The 24,480-nt window shown below is 36.5% G+C and overlaps 3 protein-coding genes across 3 annotated transcripts; all 3 read right to left on the bottom strand.

Annotated features, from left to right (window-relative positions):
- Positions 1 to 5,545: 5,545 nt before the first annotated feature.
- On the bottom strand, positions 5,546 to 6,118 carry LOC143390915 (interferon alpha-2-like). Its single transcript, XM_076843397.2, has one exon. The coding sequence runs from the start codon at positions 6,116 to 6,118 to the stop codon at positions 5,546 to 5,548; it is 573 nt and encodes a 190-aa protein (XP_076699512.2).
- Positions 6,119 to 10,969: 4,851 nt separating this feature from the next.
- On the bottom strand, positions 10,970 to 11,510 carry Ifnw1 (interferon omega 1). Its single transcript, XM_076841408.1, is given in 4 exon segments — positions 10,970 to 11,093; positions 11,095 to 11,316; positions 11,318 to 11,450; positions 11,453 to 11,510. Coding segments are annotated over 4 exon segments (537 nt in total).
- Positions 11,511 to 18,580: 7,070 nt separating this feature from the next.
- Positions 18,581 to 19,152, bottom strand: LOC143390914 (interferon alpha-5-like). The gene is made up of 2 exons (XM_077108650.1): positions 19,056 to 19,152; positions 18,581 to 19,023 (listed from the first exon to the last, which is right to left on the bottom strand). The coding sequence occupies exons 1-2, from the start codon at positions 19,150 to 19,152 to the stop codon at positions 18,581 to 18,583; spliced, it is 540 nt and encodes a 179-aa protein (XP_076964765.1).
- Positions 19,153 to 24,480: the final 5,328 nt, after the last annotated feature.

Below are 24,480 nucleotides of genomic sequence, written 5' to 3'. Positions count from 1 at the left end.
AAAATCATACATGCATGGAATTTGATTTCAATCCCCATTCTCCTTTTACCCCATTATTTATTTGTTTTTGGTGTGTACTTTCTACATACACATAAAGGTGAAATTCTCTGTGGTATATGTACCTAATATAGTTTTGTAAAATTCATTCCATATTTCCTCATCTTTCCTGTTACTCTTTCTTAATTCTCAATCTCCTTCTTCCATTCCATGGATCTTCACTATAGCTATGTGATATCTGAATCCCACCCCCCACTCAACTTCTTTCCCTTATTTTTGCCCTACCTTTAACATAGGAAAGAAAACATTCAACCCTTTATTTGCTGAGTCTGACTTATTTGACTTAGCATGATCTTTTCCATTTTGATCCATTTACCAGCAAATGCCATTACTTCATTGTTTTATGGCTGTGTAAAATTCCATTGTGTATATATACCACATTTTCTTGACCCATTCATCTATTAATGGGCATCTGGGCTGATCCATGATTGTCTATTGTGAGTTGTGCTACTATAAATATTGAAGTGACTGTGTCCCTATAGGATGTTCATTTTAGATCTTTTGGATAAATACCAAGGAGTGGGATAGCTGGGTCGATGGTGGTTCCATTCCCAGTTTTATGAGGAATCTCTTTACTGTTTTCTAGAGTGGTTGTACTAATTGGCAGTTCCACCAACAATGTGTCCTTATCCCCCACATCTTCACCAGCATTTATTATTGTTTGTATTCTTGATCATTGCCATTTTAAAAAAAATATGGACACAATATCTTTATTTTATTTATTTGTGTCTGGTGCTGAGGATTGAACCCAGCACGTCACATGTGTGAGGCATGTGCTCTACCGTTGAGCTATAACCCCAGCCCTGCTAATCAACATTTTGACTGGATTGAGACAAAATCTTAGTGTAGTTTTGATTTGCATTTCCCTGCTTGTTAGAAATGTTGAACAAAATTTCATATATTTGTTGGCCATTGTGTTTCTCATTTTGAGAGGTGTCTGTTTAGTTTTTTGCCCATTTATTGACTTGGTTATTTGTTTTTTGGTGTTAAGTGTTTTGAATTTTTTTTTGGATATGGATCCCCTATCAAAGAAGCAGCTTGCAGATATTTTTTCCCCATTCTGTAAGCTCTGTCTTCATGCTTTCAATCATTTCTTTAACTGTGCAGAAGCTTTTTAATTTGATGGCATCTCACTTATTGATTCTTGGTTTTATGTTTTGGGCTTCTGTTAGGGATCTTATTAAGGAAGTCGGTGCATGTATCTATATGATGAAATATTGATCCTATGTTTTCTTCTAGCAATTGCACAGTTTCTGGTTTAATTACAAAGTCTTTGACTCATTTTGATTTGACTTTTGTACAGGGTGAAAGATACAGATCTAATTTTATTATTCTACATATGGATATCCAGTTTTCCCAGTACCACTTGTTAAAAAGGCTGTCTTTTCTTCAAAGTATTTTTGGCAACTTTGTCAAGTATCAGAGGACTATCTGTGAGTTTGTCTCTGTGTCTTCTACTAATTCCATTGGTCTTCATATTCGTTTTGATGACAATACCATGTTGTTTTTGTTACTATAGCTCTGTGGTATAATTTGAGATTGGGTATTATAATGCATCCAGCATTGTTCTTGCTTGAAATTGCTTTGGCTATTCTGAGTCTCTTATTCTTCCAAGTGAATTTAAGGACTGTTTTTTCTAGTTCTGTGAAAAGTGTCATTGGTATTTTGATGGGGATTGCTTTGAATCTGAATATTGCTTTTAGTAGTATGTCCATTTTGACAATACAAATTCTGCCTATCCCAGAGCATGGGAGGTCTTTCTGTCTTCTAAGGTCTTCTTCAATTTCTTTCTTCAGTGTTCTGTGACTATTATTGTAGATATCTTTTACCTCCTTGGTTAGATTAAGACCCAAGTTTGTTTGTTTTTGCGTTTATTGTGAAAGGAATGATTTTCTTAATTTCTTTTTGAACAGAATCACTGTTGAAGCATAGGAAAGGTATTGATTATGAGTGTTGATCTTGTATTCTGCTACTTTGCAAATCCATTTTTTTTATCAGTGCTAGAAGTCTTCTTGTGGAGGGGGGTCTTCTATATATACTATCATGTCATCAACAAACAGAAATAGTTTGACTTCTTTTCCTATTTGTATCCCATTCATTTCCTTCTCTTTGTCTGGCTAGAGTATGTTTAATTATAATGATCATTTATCATTGTAATTAAATGATATTTCTCTGGCTAGAGTTTCAAAAATTACATTGAACATATGTGATGAGAGTACAGGTCCTTGTCTTCAAGTTTCTGATTTTAGAGGAAATGCTTTCAGTTTTTCTCTGTTCACTATGATGTTGGCTTTGGGTTTATCATATATAGTGTTTATAATGTTGAAACCATTTCCTTCTATCCTAGATTCCCTAATGTTTTTAACATGAATGTGTGCTGGATTTTTATCAAAGGCTATTTGTGATTTTATTGAGATGATCATATGGTGCTTGTTCTTAATTCTACTTAAGTGGTGAATTATATTTATTAATTTGCATATGTTGAGCAACTCTGCATCCATGGGATGAAGCCCACTTGATCATGGTGTATTATTTTCTTGATGTGTTTTGAAAGTATTTTCCTATGGAATTTTTGCATTTGTGTTCATCAAGGATATGATCTGTAGTTTTATTTCTTATGTATTTATCTGATTTTAGCAGTTGATTAAACTGGCCTCTTAGAATGAATTTGGAGGTATTTCCTTCTTTTCAACTTCATAGAATAATCTGAAAATGACTGGTGTTAGTTTTTCTTTAAAGATCTGATAGAACTCAGCTGTGAATCCATCTGGTCCTGGAATTTAGCTGTTGTTGTTCGAAGAGTTTTAATTGTTCTTTCAATTTCATTATTGATATTGATCATTTAGGTTTTCTATAGCTTCCTGCTGAACCATTATTTGTAATATTTTTGATGCACCATTCTTTCCCCTCTGGTCAATATTCCCAGAAAATTATCATTGCATTTGAGAACAACAAAGCAAAAGGAAAAGAGGTGTAAATCCATATTAGATAAATGTCAAAGTGACTGACAGCTCAGATGACATGACACATGGGAGACCTTCTCTCCCCTTATTCAGCTCCCACATATTTCAGTATCATTTCCACTTATTAATTCTGGGACTCACTTTTCACTTTCACCTGTTCCATTAATTTTCCCATATAGTAATGGTTTCAATCCACAGAGAAGCTTACTGATATTCAACATAGTAATAAACAAAATAAGAATAAATGATCATTGTAATTAAACATATGATGATTTTTAAAATAATACATCATTAAATCTGTTAGTATGATCTGCCAATATATCAAATCCATGAAATCAATATGGACACAATAGGTTCTTAAAAAGTGAAAACCATGCACAGAAAAAAAAATCTATAATCTTTTCCAAATCGTTCTCTACTTTTCTCCTCTGCCTCAGAAGGCAACATTCCAGAATTATTCTTTTCTGTATTTTCTTGCTAACTTCTTTTCCTTTATTAACCATTGACTTACCCCAGTTTTTTTTTTTTGTTGTTGTTGTTGTTGCTGTTGTTTTTTGCGGTGGTGGGGGATAGTGGGGATTTGAACTTAGGGACACTTGACCACTGAGCCTCATCCCCAGCCCTATTTTGTATTTTCTTTAGAGACAGGGTTTCACTGAGTTGCTTAGCACCTTGCTTTTGCTGAAGCTGGCTTTGAACTTGTGATCTTTCTTTCTTCAGCCTCCTGTTCTACTGGGATTATAGGCATGAACCACCATGCCAGGCCTTTATTGTGGTTTCTGTTGATTGATTCTGTCACCTGTCATTAGGATCACCACTGCCCTCCTTTCCCCCATGTATTGGGGAATTCAATCCACATCTTCCATAAATCCATTATTTCTTCTTTTAAGCAAATTAATTTTCTTAAATACACCGTACCTCTGCCATTCTCTCTTGTTATCTTTCTAATCTCAGAATCTTCCACTTCAGTCTCCATCCTGGCTCTTCCCCACCTTTTAATAGTTGAATGTCCTCAGCATCAAGTTTAATTCTTTTTCTCACTTCACACTTTCTCCCCATATAACCACTTTCATCAATTTTCTTCCAGTTGCTGGTAGTGAGATTTCATACATTGTACTTCTTGGTAATTGCAAACTCAATGGACATTTGTATTTGGTTGTCTATCTACTTACAGATGATGTCTCTGCTTTCACATTTCTTTCCTGGCATGCTGCATCTACCTTCCACTGACAGAATTTCACTGCTCTTTTAAATTATTTTTTTGTTTTTTCTAATTAGTTATACATGACAGTAGAATGCATTTTGACACATCATATACAAATAGAGTATGACTTCTCATTCTTCTGGTTGTAGACAATGTAGAATCGTACTGATCATGTAATCATATACGTACATAGGATAATAATGTCTGATTCATTCTACTATCCTTCCTAACCCCTGACTACCCACCCCTCCCTTCACTCTCTTCTGTCTAATCCAAAGCACTTCTATGCCTCTCTAGCCCCACCCCCTTATTGTGAATTAGCATCTGCATGTCAGAAAAAACATTTAGCCTTTGGTTTGTTGGGATTGGCTTATTTCTGCTCAGAGTGATATTCTCCAGTTCTATCCAATTACTTGAAAATGCCATTATTCTTCTTTAAGGCTGAGTAACATTTTCTTCATCCATTCATCTGTTGAAGGGCATCTAAGTTGGTTCCATAGTTTGGCTATTGTGAATTGAGCTGCTATAAACATTGATGTATCTGTGTCACTGTAGTATGCAGATGTTGGGTCCTTTAGGTATAAACTGAGGAGTGGGATAGCTGGGTCATTGGTGGTTCTATTCCAAGTTTTCTGAGGAATCTCCATACTGCTTTCCATAATGGTTGCACCAATTTGCATCCCACCAGCAATGTATGAGTGTACCCTTTTCCATTATAGAATTTAACATAATGCATAAGTAGGATCATTGTGTTCATGTTTCTTTCCCTATAAGAATCAGACAAAAGAGAGCAGACACTCTATTTTCATGTTCACCTCAATACCCTGAGGGTATTGGCAGCCATTAAGTGAATTTTTAAGTGCACAGTAAATGTAATATTAGGGGGAAGTCAATTCTACCATAAATTTTGTAGATCAAATTGCAAAATCAGGCTTGACATGTCTTTTAATGAATAAACACATAGAATATATCTTTTATAGTAAAAATTTAATGAAAAATGCAAAATAAGAAATTGACACTATATAAAATGTACATATTTATATCAATCACAATGTAAAGGTTTACCTCAACTTCTATGAACAGAAATATTTCAGATCTTATAAATAGTATAAAAATAAATATTTAAATAGATACACAGATACATCATCGTGGTCATGGGTAAGGAATATGATACTTTCTAATACTCCTGAAATCATCTGATAAACTGATGGAATTCATTTCAGAAATCCAGCAGGAATGAGAGTCTTTGAAATGGCAGAACTTGTGGGAGTGTGGTAAGGTGTGTTCGTCAGTGAGAAGCATTTCCCTGCTGGACCAGGACTCATTCCATGCTCCTTAGTTTTCCATACAGTTTGACTGACGAAGAGAAGGATTTCATGATTTCTGCTCTGACCACCTCCCAGGCACAAGACAGGTATTTCTTCTCCTTCAGGTAGACAGTGATCCTGTGGAAGTATTTCCTCACAGCCCTCAGGAGAGCTTTTTCCTCCCCGTCCTGCTGGGTCACACAGGCTTTGAAGCAATCCAGCTGCTCATAGAGGCCAGTCAGGAAGGTGTCCAGGAAGGTCTTGTCCCAAACAGCAAAGGCCTCCTGGGTGCTGAAGAGGTTGAAGACCTGCTGGGTCATCTCATGGAGGACAGCAACAGCTTGAGCCTTCTGCACCTGCTCACCCTCCAACAGCTTCTGGGGGAAGGCAAAGTCCTTTCTGTAGTTCAGGCAGGAGAAAGTGCGAATTCTCCTCATTTTTTCCAGGAGTGTCAGGGACCCCTCCTCATTTTTCTCAGGAATTTCAAGACCCAGGTTGTGGATCTGAGGCAGGTCACAGCCCAGAGAGCAGGTGTTCTTGCAGCTGAGCACCACCAGGGCCAGCAGGAAAGCCAAGGGCAAGGCCATTGGGGATCTTGCAGATGCTGCTGGGCTGCTTGAGATGGGTGATCTTGCACCTTTGCCTCTAGGTTCTCTGAAGCCCTTGATTTGTTCCTATGTCTTAAATAGGAACCAATATACTTTCAATTTTCTCATGTCATCCTCATAAATTTCTACTTTTGTTTTTTGTTTTCCTGTATGTAATGTTTATGTGTTTAGAGCAGGATTTCTCATATATTTTTCGTTTTTATTTTCCCCTCACTTGCCTCAAGACCCTTTATAGAATTTTCCCCAATTGACCCAGGCATGATGGCACACTCCTGTAATCACAGCAATTTGGGATGTTGAGGTAGGAGGATTATAATTTTAGGTCCCCCTGAGCAACTTAGTGAGGATCTAAGCAACTTAGCAAAATCTTGTGCCAAAATAAAAAGTGCCCCAGGTTATTTCCCTAGTGAAAAAATAGATAAAAATAAAAATAAAAACAAAACAATTTTTTTTCCAATTGAAATTTCTATTAAAGTTTAATAATAGATATACCTTATGTGTATCTATATATTTGTATACTCTATGTATATCTCTACCTTGTATATAATATTGTTTAATATTTTTATTCAATGCAGAGTTAAAATGACTAAATAAGAATTTCAAGGTAAAAAAGGTATAAAAGCAGCATACTATAGGGATAAACCTCCTTCAATGTTATAGCAGCACAATTCACAATAGCCAAATTATAGAATCAATTCTGATGCTCATCAATAGATGAATGGATTAAGAAAATATAGTATATATACATAATAAAATTTTACCTAGCCATAAAGAAGAATGAAATAATGGCATTTTCCAGTACATCAGTGGAAATGGAGAAAGCTATGCTAAGTGATGTAAGCCAGACTAAGAATATAGGGTCAAATGTTTTCTCTCACATGTGAAAACTAGAGCAAACACAAGGAAAGAAGGTGGTTGGGCAGGTGATCAAATATCAAATATGTAAAGATACAGGGAAGATGAGTGGAACAGAAGAGGGAGGATGAGAGGGAGGGAGGAAGGAAGGTAAAAAGGGTAATAAATGGAATGAATTTAACAAAATCATGTTATATTCATTTGTAATGGTAGCAAAGGGATTTCACCTTTATGTATATGTAGAATAAAAGAAGTTTAGTAGAGTGGAGAAGAGAGAATAGGGGGAGGGAGGAGAGGAAGAGGGGGGCAAAGGAGGTTGAAATAAAATTCCTTGCATGTATGATTGTATCAAAATGAACCCAATTACTATGTATAATTATAATGCTCTAATAAAAAACAATTCCAAGTAAAAGTTAACTTTAAAAGCCATTGGCATTTAACTTAATTTCCTAACTAAATTTACTCAGTGACTTTAATATAATTGACTTACTTACAGAAATTCTAAGGTATCAAATTTATGTGCTTATTAAAAAATGTATTGAAACAAATAATTGCAATGTAATGAAATATTTAAAAGCCTTTAAGTGTTATAAATTATTGAAAAAAATTTCTTAACATTTATTTATAGTCTCCTTTGTTTTTCCTGCAAGGAGAATATTTTTTTTACTTCATTCTCAGCTAGATAATTTTCAGGTAATTGATACTTTCTCCCCTTTAGTGCTTGACATATTATTCATGTGTTGAATAACAGTAGAATTAAATAATAATATTTGATTTTTCTTTTTGTGTGTTTTATTCTCAAAACCCACAATGCGTTCAGAAGCACCAAGGATCAAAAATAAGAAACGTCCACATGGAAGACAATGGCAGCTCATTGTTACCCAGAGGCCAGTTCTTATGATGTAAACTGGAGAGCTAGCAAGTTCTCCAATCCCAGCCATCTATTTGTCATAGGTTTGTAGCATGATCTTGCATTTATTTTGCCTGTCTTCATGAACTCAAAGCCAATGGTTCCCATGTTATACAAAAGAAAACCTAATGATCTCTTTTTCCCAGAGCTGGGGATCAAATCCTGGATCCTGCCTATGCTAGGTGAGCAGTCTACCAGGGAGGCACATTCCCAACCCAGAAAATCCTGAGAAGAGATACAAAGGAATAAGCTTTTCTCAGATAGGGTAGGGTTTTGAGCATCACAAACCACTATAAGATTTATCCACACATCGAAGGAATAATTTTCATACCCTCATGACCAATATAACAATGAGAAAACACAATTGAAAAGATGTCATTAATTTTATTAAATTTTCTTTTTCTATTAAGGTTCAGATTTCCCAATGAAACTTCAGAGGTCCATCATTATTAGTTCTTACCAAACCAAAGTAAGCTATCTTTTCCCTAAATGTCAATAATGGGATGTAAAGGCCATAAAGTACATGGGCCATGTAGTTATTCTGCATAGCATGCAAGACACCAGATAGTTCTGTTTCTTATTCCCTTTTTCATGGAAAGCAAAAGTTCTCACTTTTGCATCGCAATGCCTAGTGACAAAAAGAATACAAATGCCCGTCCAAATGTGATAAAAACATCAGGAAAGCAATATCTCTTCAAGGAGAAAGAGAGAGAGAGAGAGAGAGAGAGAGAGAGAGAGAGAGATGACAAAAAAATAACTAACTGCATTTAGCACAGCCAAGAAGGAGATTTTGGGATGGGAGAGAGGAGAGGCTAGATGGTTCAAGGGTTGTAAAGGAAAGTAGCAAGCAGGTATGGGCTCAAAGAAGAGTCATTAATCCCTAGTCAAGGGTTTGTTTTCAGCTTTGCTGACTCCATTCTTCACACAGAGCTATGGAAGACACACCAACCAACTAGCAAGTTTACACACAAGAAAGGCTAATTTGTGAAATTGTAATATTTTCTACGGATATTGCATAAGTGGTAATCACATCAAGTTTTCCCCTAAAAAATAAACTGGGAGATCAATATTTTTCTTGTCATGTCTGACAAGAAGCAAAGAATTGGGGGGGGGTGCTGGGGTTGTGGCTCAGAGGTAGAGCACTCGCCTAGTATGCGTGAGGTTCTGGGTTCAATCCTCAGACCACATAAAAATATATATTTATATATTATAAAAATACATTTTTTAAAAAAAGAAGCAAAGAATGGGAACTTTTAAAGTACCCCTCTTCCAAGTTAATAGAAGCAAATAGCATAGATAAAGTTAACTAAAAGAATGAAGTAGCTAAACTATGTAAAGTACTTATTATCAGATGTATTTCTTGCAAAACTGAATCATGCTTTATTATTAAGATCCACTTATTTTTCATACTCTTTGAATATGAATTATGCATATGTTATATGTATATGAATATGACTCACAACATGGGAGAGAAACTCCTTGGTCCAACTCCCAAAGCAGCAAAGATAGCCTGACATTTGTAGCCAACAAGTAGAATGGGGTGCAGTAGATGGAAAATTGCTAACAGAAAACATCAGGGGTAGAGGGATCCTTGCCAAAACAACTTAACAGAACTCTTGTAAAGGCAGGCCTCTTTACCAGATAGATATGAAGTCTAGGATACAAGACATTGGATCAGATATCAAGGGTGACCAATATCAAGGGGTAGGAGATTCTCATAAACCCAACTTACCAGGATTCTTATGACTCCCGGATGAGGCGACGCTGGGCCACAAAACCAGTCCTACAGCCAAAGAGGACTCAGGACACCTCACTGAAGTTTGCTCAAGGAGAATCTTTGACAGAACTTTAAAGGTTAAGGAATAAGAGTAACAACTATCTTCTAAGCAGTTATAAGAGACAAAAAATTTACTTCATTTGGGAAAAGGAAAAGAATTGAAAAAATTACTTTAACAAAATACATTTAAAAAAACTTTAATCACTAATAATAAGGATCTTGAGAGTTTTTCTTTCTAACTTTTGTTTTGAAACAGTGTTACCTTTACGAGTTTCAGGTTCCTCTCTTCCCTTGCCTAGCTTCTCTTAATGGTAACAACTTACATTACCATGGTACAACTGTGGGAGAGTAAGACAGTGACATTAGAGCAATACATCAACCAAACTAAAGACTTCACTAGTATGAGCTCACACTCAAAGGGAGGGAAATTGAAGGCGACTCTTGGGGAGAGGAGCATCCAAGACCACATCCATTCCCATATCCTCATCACTAGACACCACTAGAAGGAATACTAAATTCCTATCTTCTCCCCTGGTATTGGTTATTCTCTGGAAACTTATGACCATCTACCTGCAGGTTTCTGCGCTCTCTACTAGGGCATCTACTAGGTTTTCCTCTGTAGAATTTCACTTAGACCCTCCTGTTGAAAGAAACTGTTTTCCTTACTTTACTTTACTTTGTATTATTTTATGTAAGTCAAGTAAATACGGCTTTTATGTTTCCTTCCCTGTAAGACTGAGAGCTTCAACACAGCAGGAACTTTGATTTATTTGCCTGTTTTTTAATAGTAATTTTATGTCTGCCACTCATAGTACATATAATACATCAGATATGAATGGCATAAATAAGTAAATATCACCATCCATTCTTCAATTTGGCTTAAAAAATAGTTTGGACTTTGGTTTAGAGAAAACAACTTCAGGAATTTCTCTTTCACAAGAATTTAGTAAATAAGGAAATACAATAGTCAATTAAAAAAGGTGTAATGCTTTTCAGAAAATAGATGAAAAATGCATATATTGTAAGTATAATAAGATGCAAGAATAAATTATATAATGAGTGAATAAGTAAGCAAATCAATAACATGAGGGCAATATCTCTCAGGTAGTGATGTCTCTGGGGTGAAACCTTTAAACATATATGGTCTTAATATACTGACAAATAATTTAGTTACCATGAAATATGATTAAAGTGGAAGTAACAGTCTTGGCAATGACCAAAGGCACACATCCAGGTGAGATGTGGCCGCTTAGTCCAGGAGAATCATTTAAAGACCCAATGTCTCCATCTAACTTCTCAAAATTTTTTGTAGCTTTGCCAGTAAAAAGAAGGCTGTTGTGATTTTCTCTATGACAATCTCCTAGGCACAATCACTGTACTTCTTCTCATCCAGATAGAGACAGATTCCCTTGGTACTTCACCAAGGCCAGGGTTGGTGGCTTATTTGCCAGAACAGATTCTTCCTCTGCCATGGTCTGCATGAAGCAAGTCTCCAGGTCTTGCTCATGGTGTCCAGTGCAGAGTTTGCCCAGGTGGGTGGTGTTCCAGGCAGCAGAGGAGCACTCTGTGTGCAAGAAGTTGAAGATATGCTGGAGGACAGAGACAGCCTGGACCTTCTGGAATGGGCTGCCTGCACATCTCCCAGGGAAACTTGAAGTCCCTTCTGTCCTTCAGGCACAAGGAAGGGAAGATTCTTCTCACTTGTTCCAAGAACACAAAGGTGTTCCTGCTAAGAGGGACAGAGTTCTGAGGCAGGTCACAGTCCAATATCCAATAGGGCCATAGCTGCTTACCACCGGGGCCAGAAAAAGAGGGAGCAGGAGGGCCATGTGGAAATGAGGATGCTGCTATCCTGGCTGATCTGGAGTCTGTGTTAAGCTTAGACCCTGGGTTCTATGAAGACACTCTGTATGTGCATGCCTTTTTAACAGGGAACACAATTTTCTTTTTCTAAACACTTGTCTACACTTTTGCTCCTCCCTACTCCCCCTTTTTTTTTCATTTGTGTATGATTCTGAAGATGGCCCAACAAGATGACATCAACCTAATCTATTGCGTTTACAATAGAAAGTGGGTTTCCTAGTAAATTTCAGATGTGCCAACCCAAATGGATACTTAGAAGTCAAATGGGAAGTGTCTTTGACCTAAGATAGAAGTGTATGTAGAACCAGAGGCTGATAGCAAAGATTTGTTCTGTCTGTGTAGCTAGAGGGCTATTAACAGTCATTTTTACTTCAGTATGCAAAGAATTTTTATTTTGCTAATTACAGTCTTATTTTCCAATTTTTCTGTGTAATACTTTTATTTTGTTATCTTCAAAGTTTCTGAGCTGGGCACAGAGGATTCACTGATGACATCATCCTGTAGTAGAACCCAATGTTATAAAAAACTAGTGGCCTCCCGTTGTTATACAGGACTGTAATTCCAATCCTCTCTCTCTCTCTGATGCACACATACTTTTTTCATCTGTAAATATTACTCTTCTCTGCTCTAAAAATGAATTTTTAGCCCTTACCCTAACATTCATATTTCCCCCCACTACTCATAGAGAGTCTTCTTCCTCAGACCTATGAATCTCGTATTTGTTCATGTTTTACCAGATCATCTCTGGCGGTAAAGCTCTATCTGAAGGGGATTGCTCTTTGATTCATTCACAGCAAAAGCTGCTGATTATGGAGAATGAGCTTCTTTCTGTTCCCCTTCTTTTAGAACATATTCCTGCAGTTCTGTATGGTTATGCTTCACTGAGCCACACGATCAGAGTTAATGTAGACATTGTCTCTTCTGTTTGATATTTTCTTACTGAGGTCTATAGTGTGCCTCCATCTGCCAATAATCCTGGGAGGAATCCAGGTCTTTTTCAGCTGCTTATGAGTACAGACACACTAACTGTAATACAATGCTATTTCACCAGCACCTCCTGGATTCAAGGTGGTTATCACAACTGTAACACTCTGCTTTCAGATGACAAAGTGTCTTCAGTCCACATTCATCAGACTGAGTCCAAAAAGAACCACAACTGAATGACACAAGGATTCCGTTACTGAAGAGGGACTTGTTTCTTTGATGGCAAAATAATATTCTCTAAAAATCCTTGCCCCTGTCCCTAAAGTTCTTATCAGAAGGACCCTAGCTCTCAGTAGTGACCATCTTCTTTCCTTAATACAGTTCCCCAGGTATCAAAAGAGTTAATAGCTCTCAGATGCTGATAGAAAAGGTTTGTCCTGTCAACACAGTTAGAAGATGTATCTAATAAGAATTATTTTACCTTCAATAGCCAAGTTATATTTATTTTTCTAATCAGTTTTATTGTCCAATTCTTCCACTAAATAGGATTCCTGTCCTTCTCAAATTTTCTCAGCTGGGCACAGGGCACTCATGAATGATACTATCCTTCATGTGAAGCTAATCTTACAGAAACATATGGCCTTCAGTTGGTCACACAATCAGCATGGTTCAACTGGGGATCATTATTCCTTAGTCTCTGTCTCGCTTTGACAGTGCAGGGTGGTGAGACTCAGACAATTATGTCATGGAGAAAAAGTCTTCTTTCCTGTCCTTTGTAATTTTTTTCAGTTTCATTTTTGGTACATTCTTTTAAATAGTGGTTTAGCAGGCAAACTTTGTCTTTTTGCTCCTGCAACAGATTCTGATAATGAAGTCAAACAATGGAAAGTAAAAGAAAGGCAAAAGCCTGTACAGTTTTTCTCTACAATTTTCACAACTTCAGATTTTTTTTTGTTGTTTCTCATTTCAACTTTCCTAAAAGGCAAAATTAGACAGTTTGTGGGTAAAAGGGAAAAATGGAAGTCTTAATTTCATGAAAGTGAAAGAAGAAAGTGACTTTGGCAGAGTGTAACTTGGCCACATGCAATGCAGCAGAGTTGAGCCCCAGACCATGGCAGAGGGGAAGACTGAGGGCCAATGCTCAGGTGCCCATGGCATGCTTCATGCTTCATGCTTCTGACAGAGGCTCAAAGACCGGGATGGTGTGGGTCAATGGACTGCTGCAGCTTTGCGAGGCCAGCCACTAACTGTTCTTTCGTTTAATCCAAATGTGATCAGCCCTGAGGAGAAGAGAGGGGAGTCACACCAACCATCAGCAGCCTGGCACCAGGCACCACACTCACCCTGTCTTGCAGGACAGTGGATATTGACCTTGCCTGCACATTCCAATTCTACTCAGACAATGAAAAGACTACCTTGAAAAACCTAGAGTTGAAAGCAGGGAACTACATAACCCTAAAGTCTTGTTTTTGAAACTACTAAACCACTAATAATTATATTTAAAATGATACCACCAAAATTCATTGCAGGTTGACTATAGACCAACCACTGTTCTAAAAACTTTGAAAGTATTAACTCACACTTCTCAATAGCACTATTTGTGTTAGGTCACGTAGGCAGTTAGACAGCTCCTTGAAGACCATCATTAATCTGGAAGGACGAACTATTCTAAATACACCAATAACCCAAGGTCAGCACCTCAGGGAGAGTTGAGGTAATGGCTTGTCTGATAAACAGTTTTCTGTTTAACAGTAGCCCAGACGTGTGGACTCTGACTCATCACCTTCAGTTCCTCAGTGATTCCATGACGAAGTCTCTGCAGGGCAACCTGCTGAGCTTCCTGTTCTCATTCCCAAAGATGACAACTCTACTCCAGCCCGTCCAGACCTTGTGTTGTCTAGGAGAGTATGCAGGAGAGAATCTCCTCTCCCCTTTCTCTTAAAATCTTGTGGTTGAATTATCAGTTGAGAATAGACCTTTTATATGACCTCAATGTAATAGTATAATGGCTCCCTATACAGAAAACTTGAAAGACTATTGACCAAGGAGAATCAAGTTTCAACTCTAAAATCAGCCTAGTGTGAAGAATGGTTGTCCATATTTATTTTTCTAGATTCATTCCTTTTTTTTTTTTTAATCATGAATCAATAGTCCCTTGATTTCTGAGGAAATGAAAGCCTTGTTCTCTATGCAGTCTTCTCCTTGGAGGCTCCTAACAGTGGCACAGAGGTGTTCCTGGAGTCTTTGGCAGCTCATAAGGAGCAGATCTCTATTTACTGTGTTTCTGCGCCCAGGAAGATATGCAGGGAGGTTGAAGTGTGGCTACCTCCTCTTCCCTACACTCACAAAGCCCTGTTTTCTCTGGTTGCTGCCGCCCCCATGATCTGTTGCTGCTCCAAAGGAGCCAGGGCAGCACCAAGGGGTCTCCCTGTGTCTTGCTTCTCCAGGCCTGATCTTTAGGGACCAGGAGGAGCAGGCTGAGATAGAACCCCTTGCTGCCAGCTCCATGACTCCTTCGCCTCAGTTTTCCAACATTTTCCAATACATAATAAATTAACTTCTGGGTATGATCAGGAGGGGGTTATAGAGGTTTTTCAGGGTAAGGTGAGAGTACAGAGCTAAAATGAGCAATCTTTGTGCATGAAACATAAAACAACAAAGAAGAAAAAGTAAAATTACACCAAAGAAATAAAGAACATAGGGAAATAACTAAAGAATGGAAAGGGTCATAATATTCAAAAGGTGTTCAGCAATGAGAAAGAGAGAGAGAGAGAGAAACAGGCACACAGAGAGAAGTCCACAAGGTGAATCCATAAATTGTAAGATTTTCTTGCTTTCTCCTAAACAGAGTCTCCCACAAATGGTGGATGCAGAAACCTTAAAGGCAAGGACAAAAACACGTAAAAATACAACTTGGAGTTTCCCAATCCCTCACTCCTCTCATCTGGAAAGAAGAACTATAAAGATTCGGACTGTGGCCTGAGTAAATGCTGGGTGATCCTTTTCTTACTCCAAGCCCCTTGTTGCTAGCTGAACATTTCACAGACAATTCCTGATTATCCTCTTTAGTAACAACATTACTCAGACGACTTCTTCTTCTTCTTCTTCTTCTTCTTCTTCTTCTTCTTCTTCTTCTTTTTTTAAAGAGAGAGAGAGGAAGAATTTTTTAATATTTTTTTTTTTTTTAGTTTTTGGCGGACACAACATCTTTATTTGTATGTGGTGCTGAGGATCGAACCCAGGCCACACGCATGCCAGGCGAGCGCGCTACCGCTTGAGCCACATCCCCAGCCCAAGACTTCTTTAAACTTCCTAACATCTTTCCAAATGGAGTCCTCCAAAAATATTTGCCAGGAGTAGAGTATGTGTGTGGGGGAATCTCTCGTGGAAGTTTCTGGCAAACCTAGAACTTTCACTCAATATTTGCTTTCAGTGGTGGCTGTATTTGCATCCAAGGAAAATTTAGAGCCAGAAACCATAATGGAACAGGAAGCAGATGAATGAAGGAGCAGGGCAGGTTAATAAAGAGTGAAGAGGAGACCACACTGGGGATTTCTGTACCAGGGAGGGAAGAAACTGTTGTGATATGGGAGTGACAGGAAAGGATCCAGGGAAGTAGGCAGAGGGGGAATGTTGCAGGCATCATAATCCACAAATAAAATATTTTTATGCACATTTATGTTATATGTGTATATTATGGATAATATGATACCTACAGTTGAATATTATGTACTATGTAATGATATGTTATTCTTCAATGTTATTCATAAATGCACAGGCACTTGAATGTAAAACATTAATCTCTATAAGAGATGCTTACAAACCTTCAACTCCAGTTTGAATATTCATTAGTTATTTTCAATGTCAAATATATCTAATGCAAGTCTTCTCCAGGACAACTTCCATTTCTATTTTTAAAATTGTTGTCATTTTACTAATAGAAACACAAAAAGAATTAAAAAGGTCATTATTTTTATATATTTTTTTATAGAATATAAGACAGTTGTCCTCACATTAAGCTCTCACTAATGGAAGAAACTCTGATAAATGTTTCAGTTTGATATGCACAACTATAGAAATATTCCCACCCTATTTTACATTGTGAAAATTTGAGTCACAGAGAGGTTTAATGAATTGCCCAGAATCAAACTTAGATACAAGTAAAATCTAGACTTAGTGCAGAATCTTGTACTGCATGTCATAAGTAATTATGTTTCATATTTTGAAATTTGATGCATTTTAATCCTAATATAACATATTCTTGTTTGCTGTCTTTTAGTGAGAAATGCTATGATATTATCTTTCTTATTTTTTTGGTCTAGTGTTTACTCAAACTTGCTTTTTACTTTAGACATTCCAGATGAGATTTCTTTTTTTAATCCAATTTCATTTTCCATTTTATGGAGGAAGGGTCCCAGACTATTATAGTTATTGCAGATTAATTTATTCTTAATCCCTAATAGTTTAAGGTTTTATAAAATCATCACCATACATACAGATGAAATCTTAATGTAGAAAAAAAAGAAGAAATAGAAAAGAAGAATTCTTGGCACATCTATCTCTGATAGAAAATGAGCAATTTTTTGAATAATAGTATTAAAACCTATATTTCCTAAAATTGTTGTATAGTAGTGGTAATGAGATTTAGGATAATGAATCTATTTGATCTTAAAATAATGTACATAAGATTCAATTAGAGTTTCTAAAATGATTCCTAAGGAATCTGCACCAAAAAAATATAAGTTCTCCTTTTTTATTTATAAATAAAATATAAATGTTTTAGACATTTTATAAATAAAATAAAATCCTGATGAAATAAAGAATTTAAGCCTGTGATTTGCAGCTTGGATAGAACTGGAGATCATTATGTCAATTAAGTGAAATAAACCAAACACAGGAAGACAAGTGCCATAGGATCTCACTCAAATGCAAAATAGAGAAAGTTGATCTTATAGAAATTGAGAGTGACTGGTGGTTACCAGAGATCAGAGAAAGTGAAAAGTGAGGAAAGATGGGAAAGGCTGATCAATGGAAGCCACAGTACAAATGGAAAGGAGCAAGAAGCTGGTGGGCAATTGCAGGACATGGTGATTGTACATGGCACTAACCTCCTGTGCATTTGAAAAAGCTGGAGGGAGGGATCTCGAGGGTGTTCACAACAGAGACATGATAAATGTTCAAGGAGATCTGTTTAACCTGATTTAAACACTAAACATATTTAAACATTTAAACATGTATACACAGTGTATACATGTGTCAAAAATAACACAGTATTCCATTAACATGAACAATTTTTATGGTTTTTTACATATCATTTAAAAATAGATTAATCAATCAAAGAAGAATATCAATAAGCTGTTGTGTGTATTGAAGTCATCACAGAAGTGGGAAAATAGATGGGATTGGCAAAATCAGTGAGAGAGAAATCAGAATTCCTAAGCACTGGAGTTGGTAGAAGGACAAGTAAGAGAAGTACCATTGTATACTTCTTCTTCTTCTTCTTTTTTCATTTTCATTCTATTCTTTCATCATATCCAGATTTGCATTTATTTTATATTAATCTCAACTTATCCAAAGGCAACCATGGTTAGCTTGATTGGAAAATAAAAAAATAATGATATGGATGAAATGAACTCTACATTGAAATGAACATTTAAAAATTAAGTCCAATTCCATTGAGATAGAAATGAAAAATGATGAAAAGAAATATTTATGTAACCCCTCACCCACATGCAGGAATGTAAAGAATTTAAAATTCAAGAAGTATCTACAGTAAAATTTAAATAAAAACCAAAATAAATTGATTAAATATCAAGAAAGTGTTTTATTAATCACAGTGTAAAGTTATAGATAATTTTATGTAAAAATAAATTAATTTTATAAGTAGATAAACAAATATTTAAATAGATAATAGATACATCGGCAGGGATGTAAGGAACTAGTCCCTGTAGATTTGAACACAATGTTGCCTAAACTTCTGAACACATCTGACAAATTGGATGAATTTTTGTCACAATTCCAGCAGGAACGAGAGTCTTTGAAAAGGAAGAACTTGTGGGAGTGTGGTAGGGTGTGTTCGTAGGTGAGAGGCATTTCCCTGCTGGACCAGGTCTCATTCCATGCTCCTTAGTCTTCCATACAGGTTGGCTGATGAAGAGAAGGATTTCATGATTTCTGTTCTGACCACCTCCCAGGCACAAGGCAGGTATTTCTTCTCCTTCAGGTAGACAGTGATCCTGTGGAAGTATTTCCTCACAGCCCTCAGGGGAGCCTCTTCCACCCCCACCTGCTGGGTCCCACAGTCTTTCAGGTCATCCAGCTGCTGATGGAGGTCACTGAGGAAGGTGTCCAGGAGAGTCTGGTTCCAAGCAGCAGAGGCCTCCTGGGTGCTGAAGAGGTTGAAGACTTGCTGGGTCATCTGGTGGAGAACAGCAACAGCTTGAGCCTTCTGCACCTGCTCATCCTCCAACTGCTCCTGGGGAAAGGCAAAGTCCTTTCTGTAGTTCAGGCAGGAGAAAGTGGGAATTCTCCTCATTTTTTCCAGGAGTGTCAGGGCTCCTCCTCATTTCCATCAGGAGTTTCAAGACCCAGGTTGTAGATCTGAGGCAGGTCACAGCTCAGGGAGCAGGTGGACTTGCAGATGATCAACACTAAGGTCAGTAGCAAAGCCAAGGGCAAAGCCATTGGGGATCTTGCAGATGCTGCAGGGCTTCCTGAGATGGGTGGTCTTGGACCTTTGCCTCTAGGTTCTCTGAAGACTTTGCTTTGTGTCTATGTCTTAAATAGAGAACACACTACATACCATTTTCTGAATGTCATTCCCACAACTTTCTACTTCTGTTTTTCCTTCCCTTTATGCATTGTCTACTTGGGTTTTCAGCAGTGTTTCTCAACTATTTTGGTTTTCATTATTGTTTTCCTTCCACTTCTCCCCATCAACCCCACCCTCTATCAGATCCTTTTAATAAGTTTATTCCTAATGAAAAAAATTATTAAAATTTTTTAAGACAGCTATATTTTATATCTATATATGTACCTCTGTACATTAAAAGTATGAACTTAACATTTTTATTCAATGCACAATTAAGAGTGACAAAATTTAAGCTAAGAATCACACTTAGAAATTTTTTTTACATTTAAGTGACATTAATATCTGAATTTGTAGAGTAACCTTTAATTTATTTCATAAACTCATAAATTGTTATATATAAAATTATGCTGAATATTAAATTTAAAAATAGATAATAATATTTACCTAGTTGTAAATTTAGGAAAAAGATGTTTTGTCCTTCAGAATGATTTAAACCTTTTCAAAGGTAAAAATAAAATTTATTTGCAATGATTTTAAGGTGCTTTGCTTCATATGAGAAAACGATTTTAACCTCATTAGCTATTAGATATTCAACCTGAGATTATTAACATTTTTTCAGTATTTAATAGAATTATTGATGTGATTTCAAACTTCAGTAACTTAAGTAATATAATATGAACTATTTCTAATTTAATTCTCAAAACCCACCTCAAACTTAGAAGCTCTGATGCTCAAACATCCGCAACAACTTCAAGACCACAGATGACAGCTCACATATAACCAAAGTCTACTCTCACAATAGCCTTTGAGATCAAATGAATGAGGAGAGAATGTTCTGCAACATACCATCAGTTTGTCATAGGTTCAATCTTGCATGCATCTTGTCTATCTTCCATGAAGTCAATGTGTTTTTCATGTGTTACATAAGAAAACCCAACCAGGAAAAGGAGTACTAACAAACAAGAGTTGGTCAGATAGAATTGAGCTTTAGAGAGCCATGATTTCTTTTTCACAGTGCAAGAGTTAATGTTTGCGATTTTGGAAGTGATATAATCAGCAATCTCTAAGATACCATCAATTTAAATCTTTCTTTGTGTATTTGCATTAAAGTTCAAGTTTCTCAAAGAAGTTTCATAGGTTCTGAACCAAGTTGGGTTTTTTATTAAACAAAGGAAAACAACTTTTTCCTAAATTTACAACTAGGTAAATATTGGGTATGAACATGTGAAGCATTAACTTTCAGCCTCAATTTTGAATTCTCGGTTTACATTTTTTATTTTCCATAGAAAATTGGATTGCTTCAGCTCTAGGTTCCTACTTTTTCAATGGTTGGTTATGAGATTATTTTTAGCAAATCAACTTTTTAACAAGTGTACTTTATGTTATTTATTGGAAATACTCAGTATTAGGCCTAATTATGGTCCCTCAAAAATATATTTTACTGAAATAGTTTCTCAGATTTTCTATCCCTACTGGAAAGGTGTTTATGAATATCAATGATATTTTGCTTCATCAGGGGACAATATTTTCTACTATTATAATGGACAATTGCAAATATTTCCATCTATTTCTTGAGTATCAATGCCTATTAAGCTTATATTTAAAACCACTGGAATTCTAGTTCATTTAAGTTTCATATGATTCTAGGGCTTCTTACTGCAATTGCATAATATTTTCAGACTTTGCTTAGTGCCACATTAAACTCACAAGTATTACTTCATTTCTTCTTTGCTCATCTCTATTTTCTTATTCTAGAAAATAACTAGCCTGGTGTCATGTAGAAAGAAACATATCTATACAACTCTCCCTGAATCACACAGCTCACAGCATACCATGATACTCTCTGGGGGAAGTAGTCTTGTGCTCACAAATCATCAATCTTCCATTCTTCCTGTCCTTTTTGGGTATAGACCAAATTATCAGATGATATGAATCAATATAAATAATTGAGACATCAAATTAAAAAGTTATTAAAAAATTTAAAAAACTTACAATTGCATCAAAATAAAATACTCAGAAACAAGCTGAACCTTAGAATAACAAGAACTGTACAATGAAAAGTACCAACCATTGCTGAAAGAAATGAAAGATGGAAAAAAATTAAAGGATATCCAGTTTTTATGGATTGGAAGATTTAATATTGTCAGGATGTTCATAATATCCAGAGAAATCTACAAACACAATGCAAGCCCTAACAAAACCACAGAGGCATTTTTTTCCTCACAGAAATAGAATATACTACACTAAACTTCATATGGAATCTCAAAGGACCAAAAGAGCCAAATCAATCTTGAGAAAGAAAAACAAAGCCCACCCTTCCTGATTTTAAAATACATTACAAAACTATAGTAGTTTTAAAAATATGATAATGGCATGGGGTCAGACATCTAAATCAATGGGAATAGAATAGAGACCCAGAAATAAACCCTTAAATATGAGGTCAAAAGATCTTTCTAAATTCTTCTTCAATTTATTTCTTTAGTGTTCTGTAGCTTTTATTGTAGAGGTCTTTCATCTCTTTTCTTAAGTGGATTCCCAAGATTTTTTTTTGAGGCTATTGTGAATAGGGTAGTTTTTCTAATTTCTATTTCAGAGGATTCATCACTGATGTATAGAAATGCATTTGATTTATGGGTATTGATTTTATATCCTGCTACTTTGCTGAATTCATTAATTCTAGAGGGTTTTTTCTTTGGTGGAGTCCTTTGGATTCTCTAGGTATAGAATCATGGTGTCAGCAAATAATGATAATTTGAATTCTTCTTTTTTTTTAAGAGAGAGTGAGAGAGGGAAAGAAAGAGAGAGATTTTTTATAATATTTATTTTTCAGTTCTCGGCAGACACAACATCTTTGTCTGTATGTGGTGCTGAGGATCGAACCCGGGCCGCACGCACGCCAGGCGAGCACGCTACCGCTTGAGCCACATCCCCAGCCCTTGAATTCTTTTTTTCCTATTCATATCCCTTTAATTTCTTTCATATGTCTAATTGCTTCGGCTAGAGTTTCAAGTACCATGTTGAATAGAAGTGGTGAAAGAGGGCATCTTTGTCTTGTTCCAGTTTTTAGAGGTAATACTTCCAATTTTTTTCCATTTAGAATGATGTTGGCCTTCAGTTTGGCATAGATAGATTTTACAATGTTGAGGTATGTTCCTACTATTCCTGTTTTTTTCTAGTATTTTGAACATGAAACGTGCTCTGTTTTGTCAAATGCTTTCTCTGCATTAATTGATATAATCATATGATTCTTATATTTAAGTCTATTAATGTGATGAATTATATTTATTGATTTCCATATGTTGAACTAACCATGCATCCCTGGACTGAACCCCACTTGATCATGGTGCATTATTTTTCAAATATGTTTTTGTATGCAATTTGCCAGAATTTTATTGGGAATTTTTGCATCAATGTTCATCAGGGATATTAATCTGAAATTTTCTTTTCTTAATGTGTCTTTGCCTGGTTTTGGTATCAGGATGAAACTCGCTTCATATAATGAGTTTGGAAGGGTTCCTTCCTTTTCTATTTTATGGAATAATTTGAAGGGTATTGGTATTATATCTCCCATGCTGTTGGATAGGCAAAATTAATATTGTCAAAATGGCCATATTACCCAAAGTGCTATACAGGTTCAACGTAGTTCCCATTAAAATTCCATTATCATACCTTATAGAAATAGAAAAAGCAATCATGAAATTCATTTGGAAAGATAAGAGGCCCAGAATAGCCAAAGCAATCCTTAGCAAGAAGAGTGAAGCTGGAGGCATCACAATACCAGACCTTAAAATATACTTCAAAGCTATAGTAACAAAAAAAGGGTTGGTAGTGGCACCAAAATAGACACATAGACCAATGGTACAGAATAGAAGACACAGAGACAAAAACCACATAAGTACAGTTATCTCATACTAGACAAAATTGCCAAAAACATGTAGTGGCGAAAAGATAGCCTCTTCAACAAATGGTGCTGGGAGGACTGGAAATCCATATGCAGAAAAATGAAACTAAACTCCTATCTCTCACCATGCACAAAACTCAACTCAAAGTGGATCAAAGACCTAGGAATTAGGCCAGATCATGTGCCTAGTTGAGGAAAAAGTAGGCCCAAATCTTCATCATATCAGATTAGGTCCTGATTTCCTTAACAAGAATCCTAAAGTGCAAGAAATAAAATCAAGAATTAATAAATGGAATGGACTCAAACTAAAAAGCTTCTTCTCAGCATAAGAAACAATGAGTTGAAGAGAGAGCCTACATTCTGGAAGCAGATTTTTGCCACATTCACAGCAGATAGAGCACTAATCTCTAGGATATACAAAGAACCTAAAAAACTTAACATAAAAAAAAAACAAACAACCCAATCAATAAATAAGCTAAGGAGCTGAACATACACTTCTCAGAAGGTGATATACAATCAATCAACAAATATATGAAAAAATGTTGGACATCTCTGCAATTGGAGAAAATGAAATCGAAACTACTCTAAATTTCATCTTATTTCTGTCAGAACGTCAGTTATCAAGAATACACACAACAATAAGTGTTGGAGAGAATGTGAGGAAAAAAGACACACTTATACATTGCTGGCGAGACTGCAAATTGGTGCAACCAATCTGGAAAGTTGTGTGGCGATTCCTTAGAAATCTTGGAATGGAACCACCATTTGACCCAGCTATTCCACTCCTTGGTCTATAACCAAAGGACTTAAAATGAGCATACTATAGTAATGCAGCCACATCAATGTTCATAGCAGCTCAATTCACAATAGCTAAACTATGGAAGCAACCTAGATGCCCTTCAATAGATGAATGGATAAAGAAATTGCGGTATATAAGAGGAGACCAAGATGGTGGGCTAGAGGGAGGCTACATTCTGTGTTGCTTCGTGACCTGGGATTCAAGTAGTTTCTCTGTGAGTGTTTAGAGGACCCCTGGTGGTTGCTCTGCAAGAATCAAGGCTGCTGTAATCATGCAGGTCTCCAGGCCTCAGCATTAGAACAAAACTCTCAGACACTTGCCCACACAGGACTCTGGATGCCTGAGTAAGACTACTAGCATTAGCACCTGCGCAAGACTCCTGACTACTCACCTGGCAGGAATTCTGGCCACCACTCCCAGGCAGGACACCCAGCTTCTGCCCACATGCAGGAACTCCAGCCTCAACTCCTATGTGGACTCCCACCTACCAATGTGGAGTTC

This window comes from Callospermophilus lateralis, chromosome 2, assembly GCF_048772815.1.
Source record: "Callospermophilus lateralis isolate mCalLat2 chromosome 2, mCalLat2.hap1, whole genome shotgun sequence".
NCBI lineage: Eukaryota > Metazoa > Chordata > Mammalia > Rodentia > Sciuridae > Callospermophilus > Callospermophilus lateralis.
This window is presented reverse-complemented; position numbering and strand designations above follow the sequence as displayed.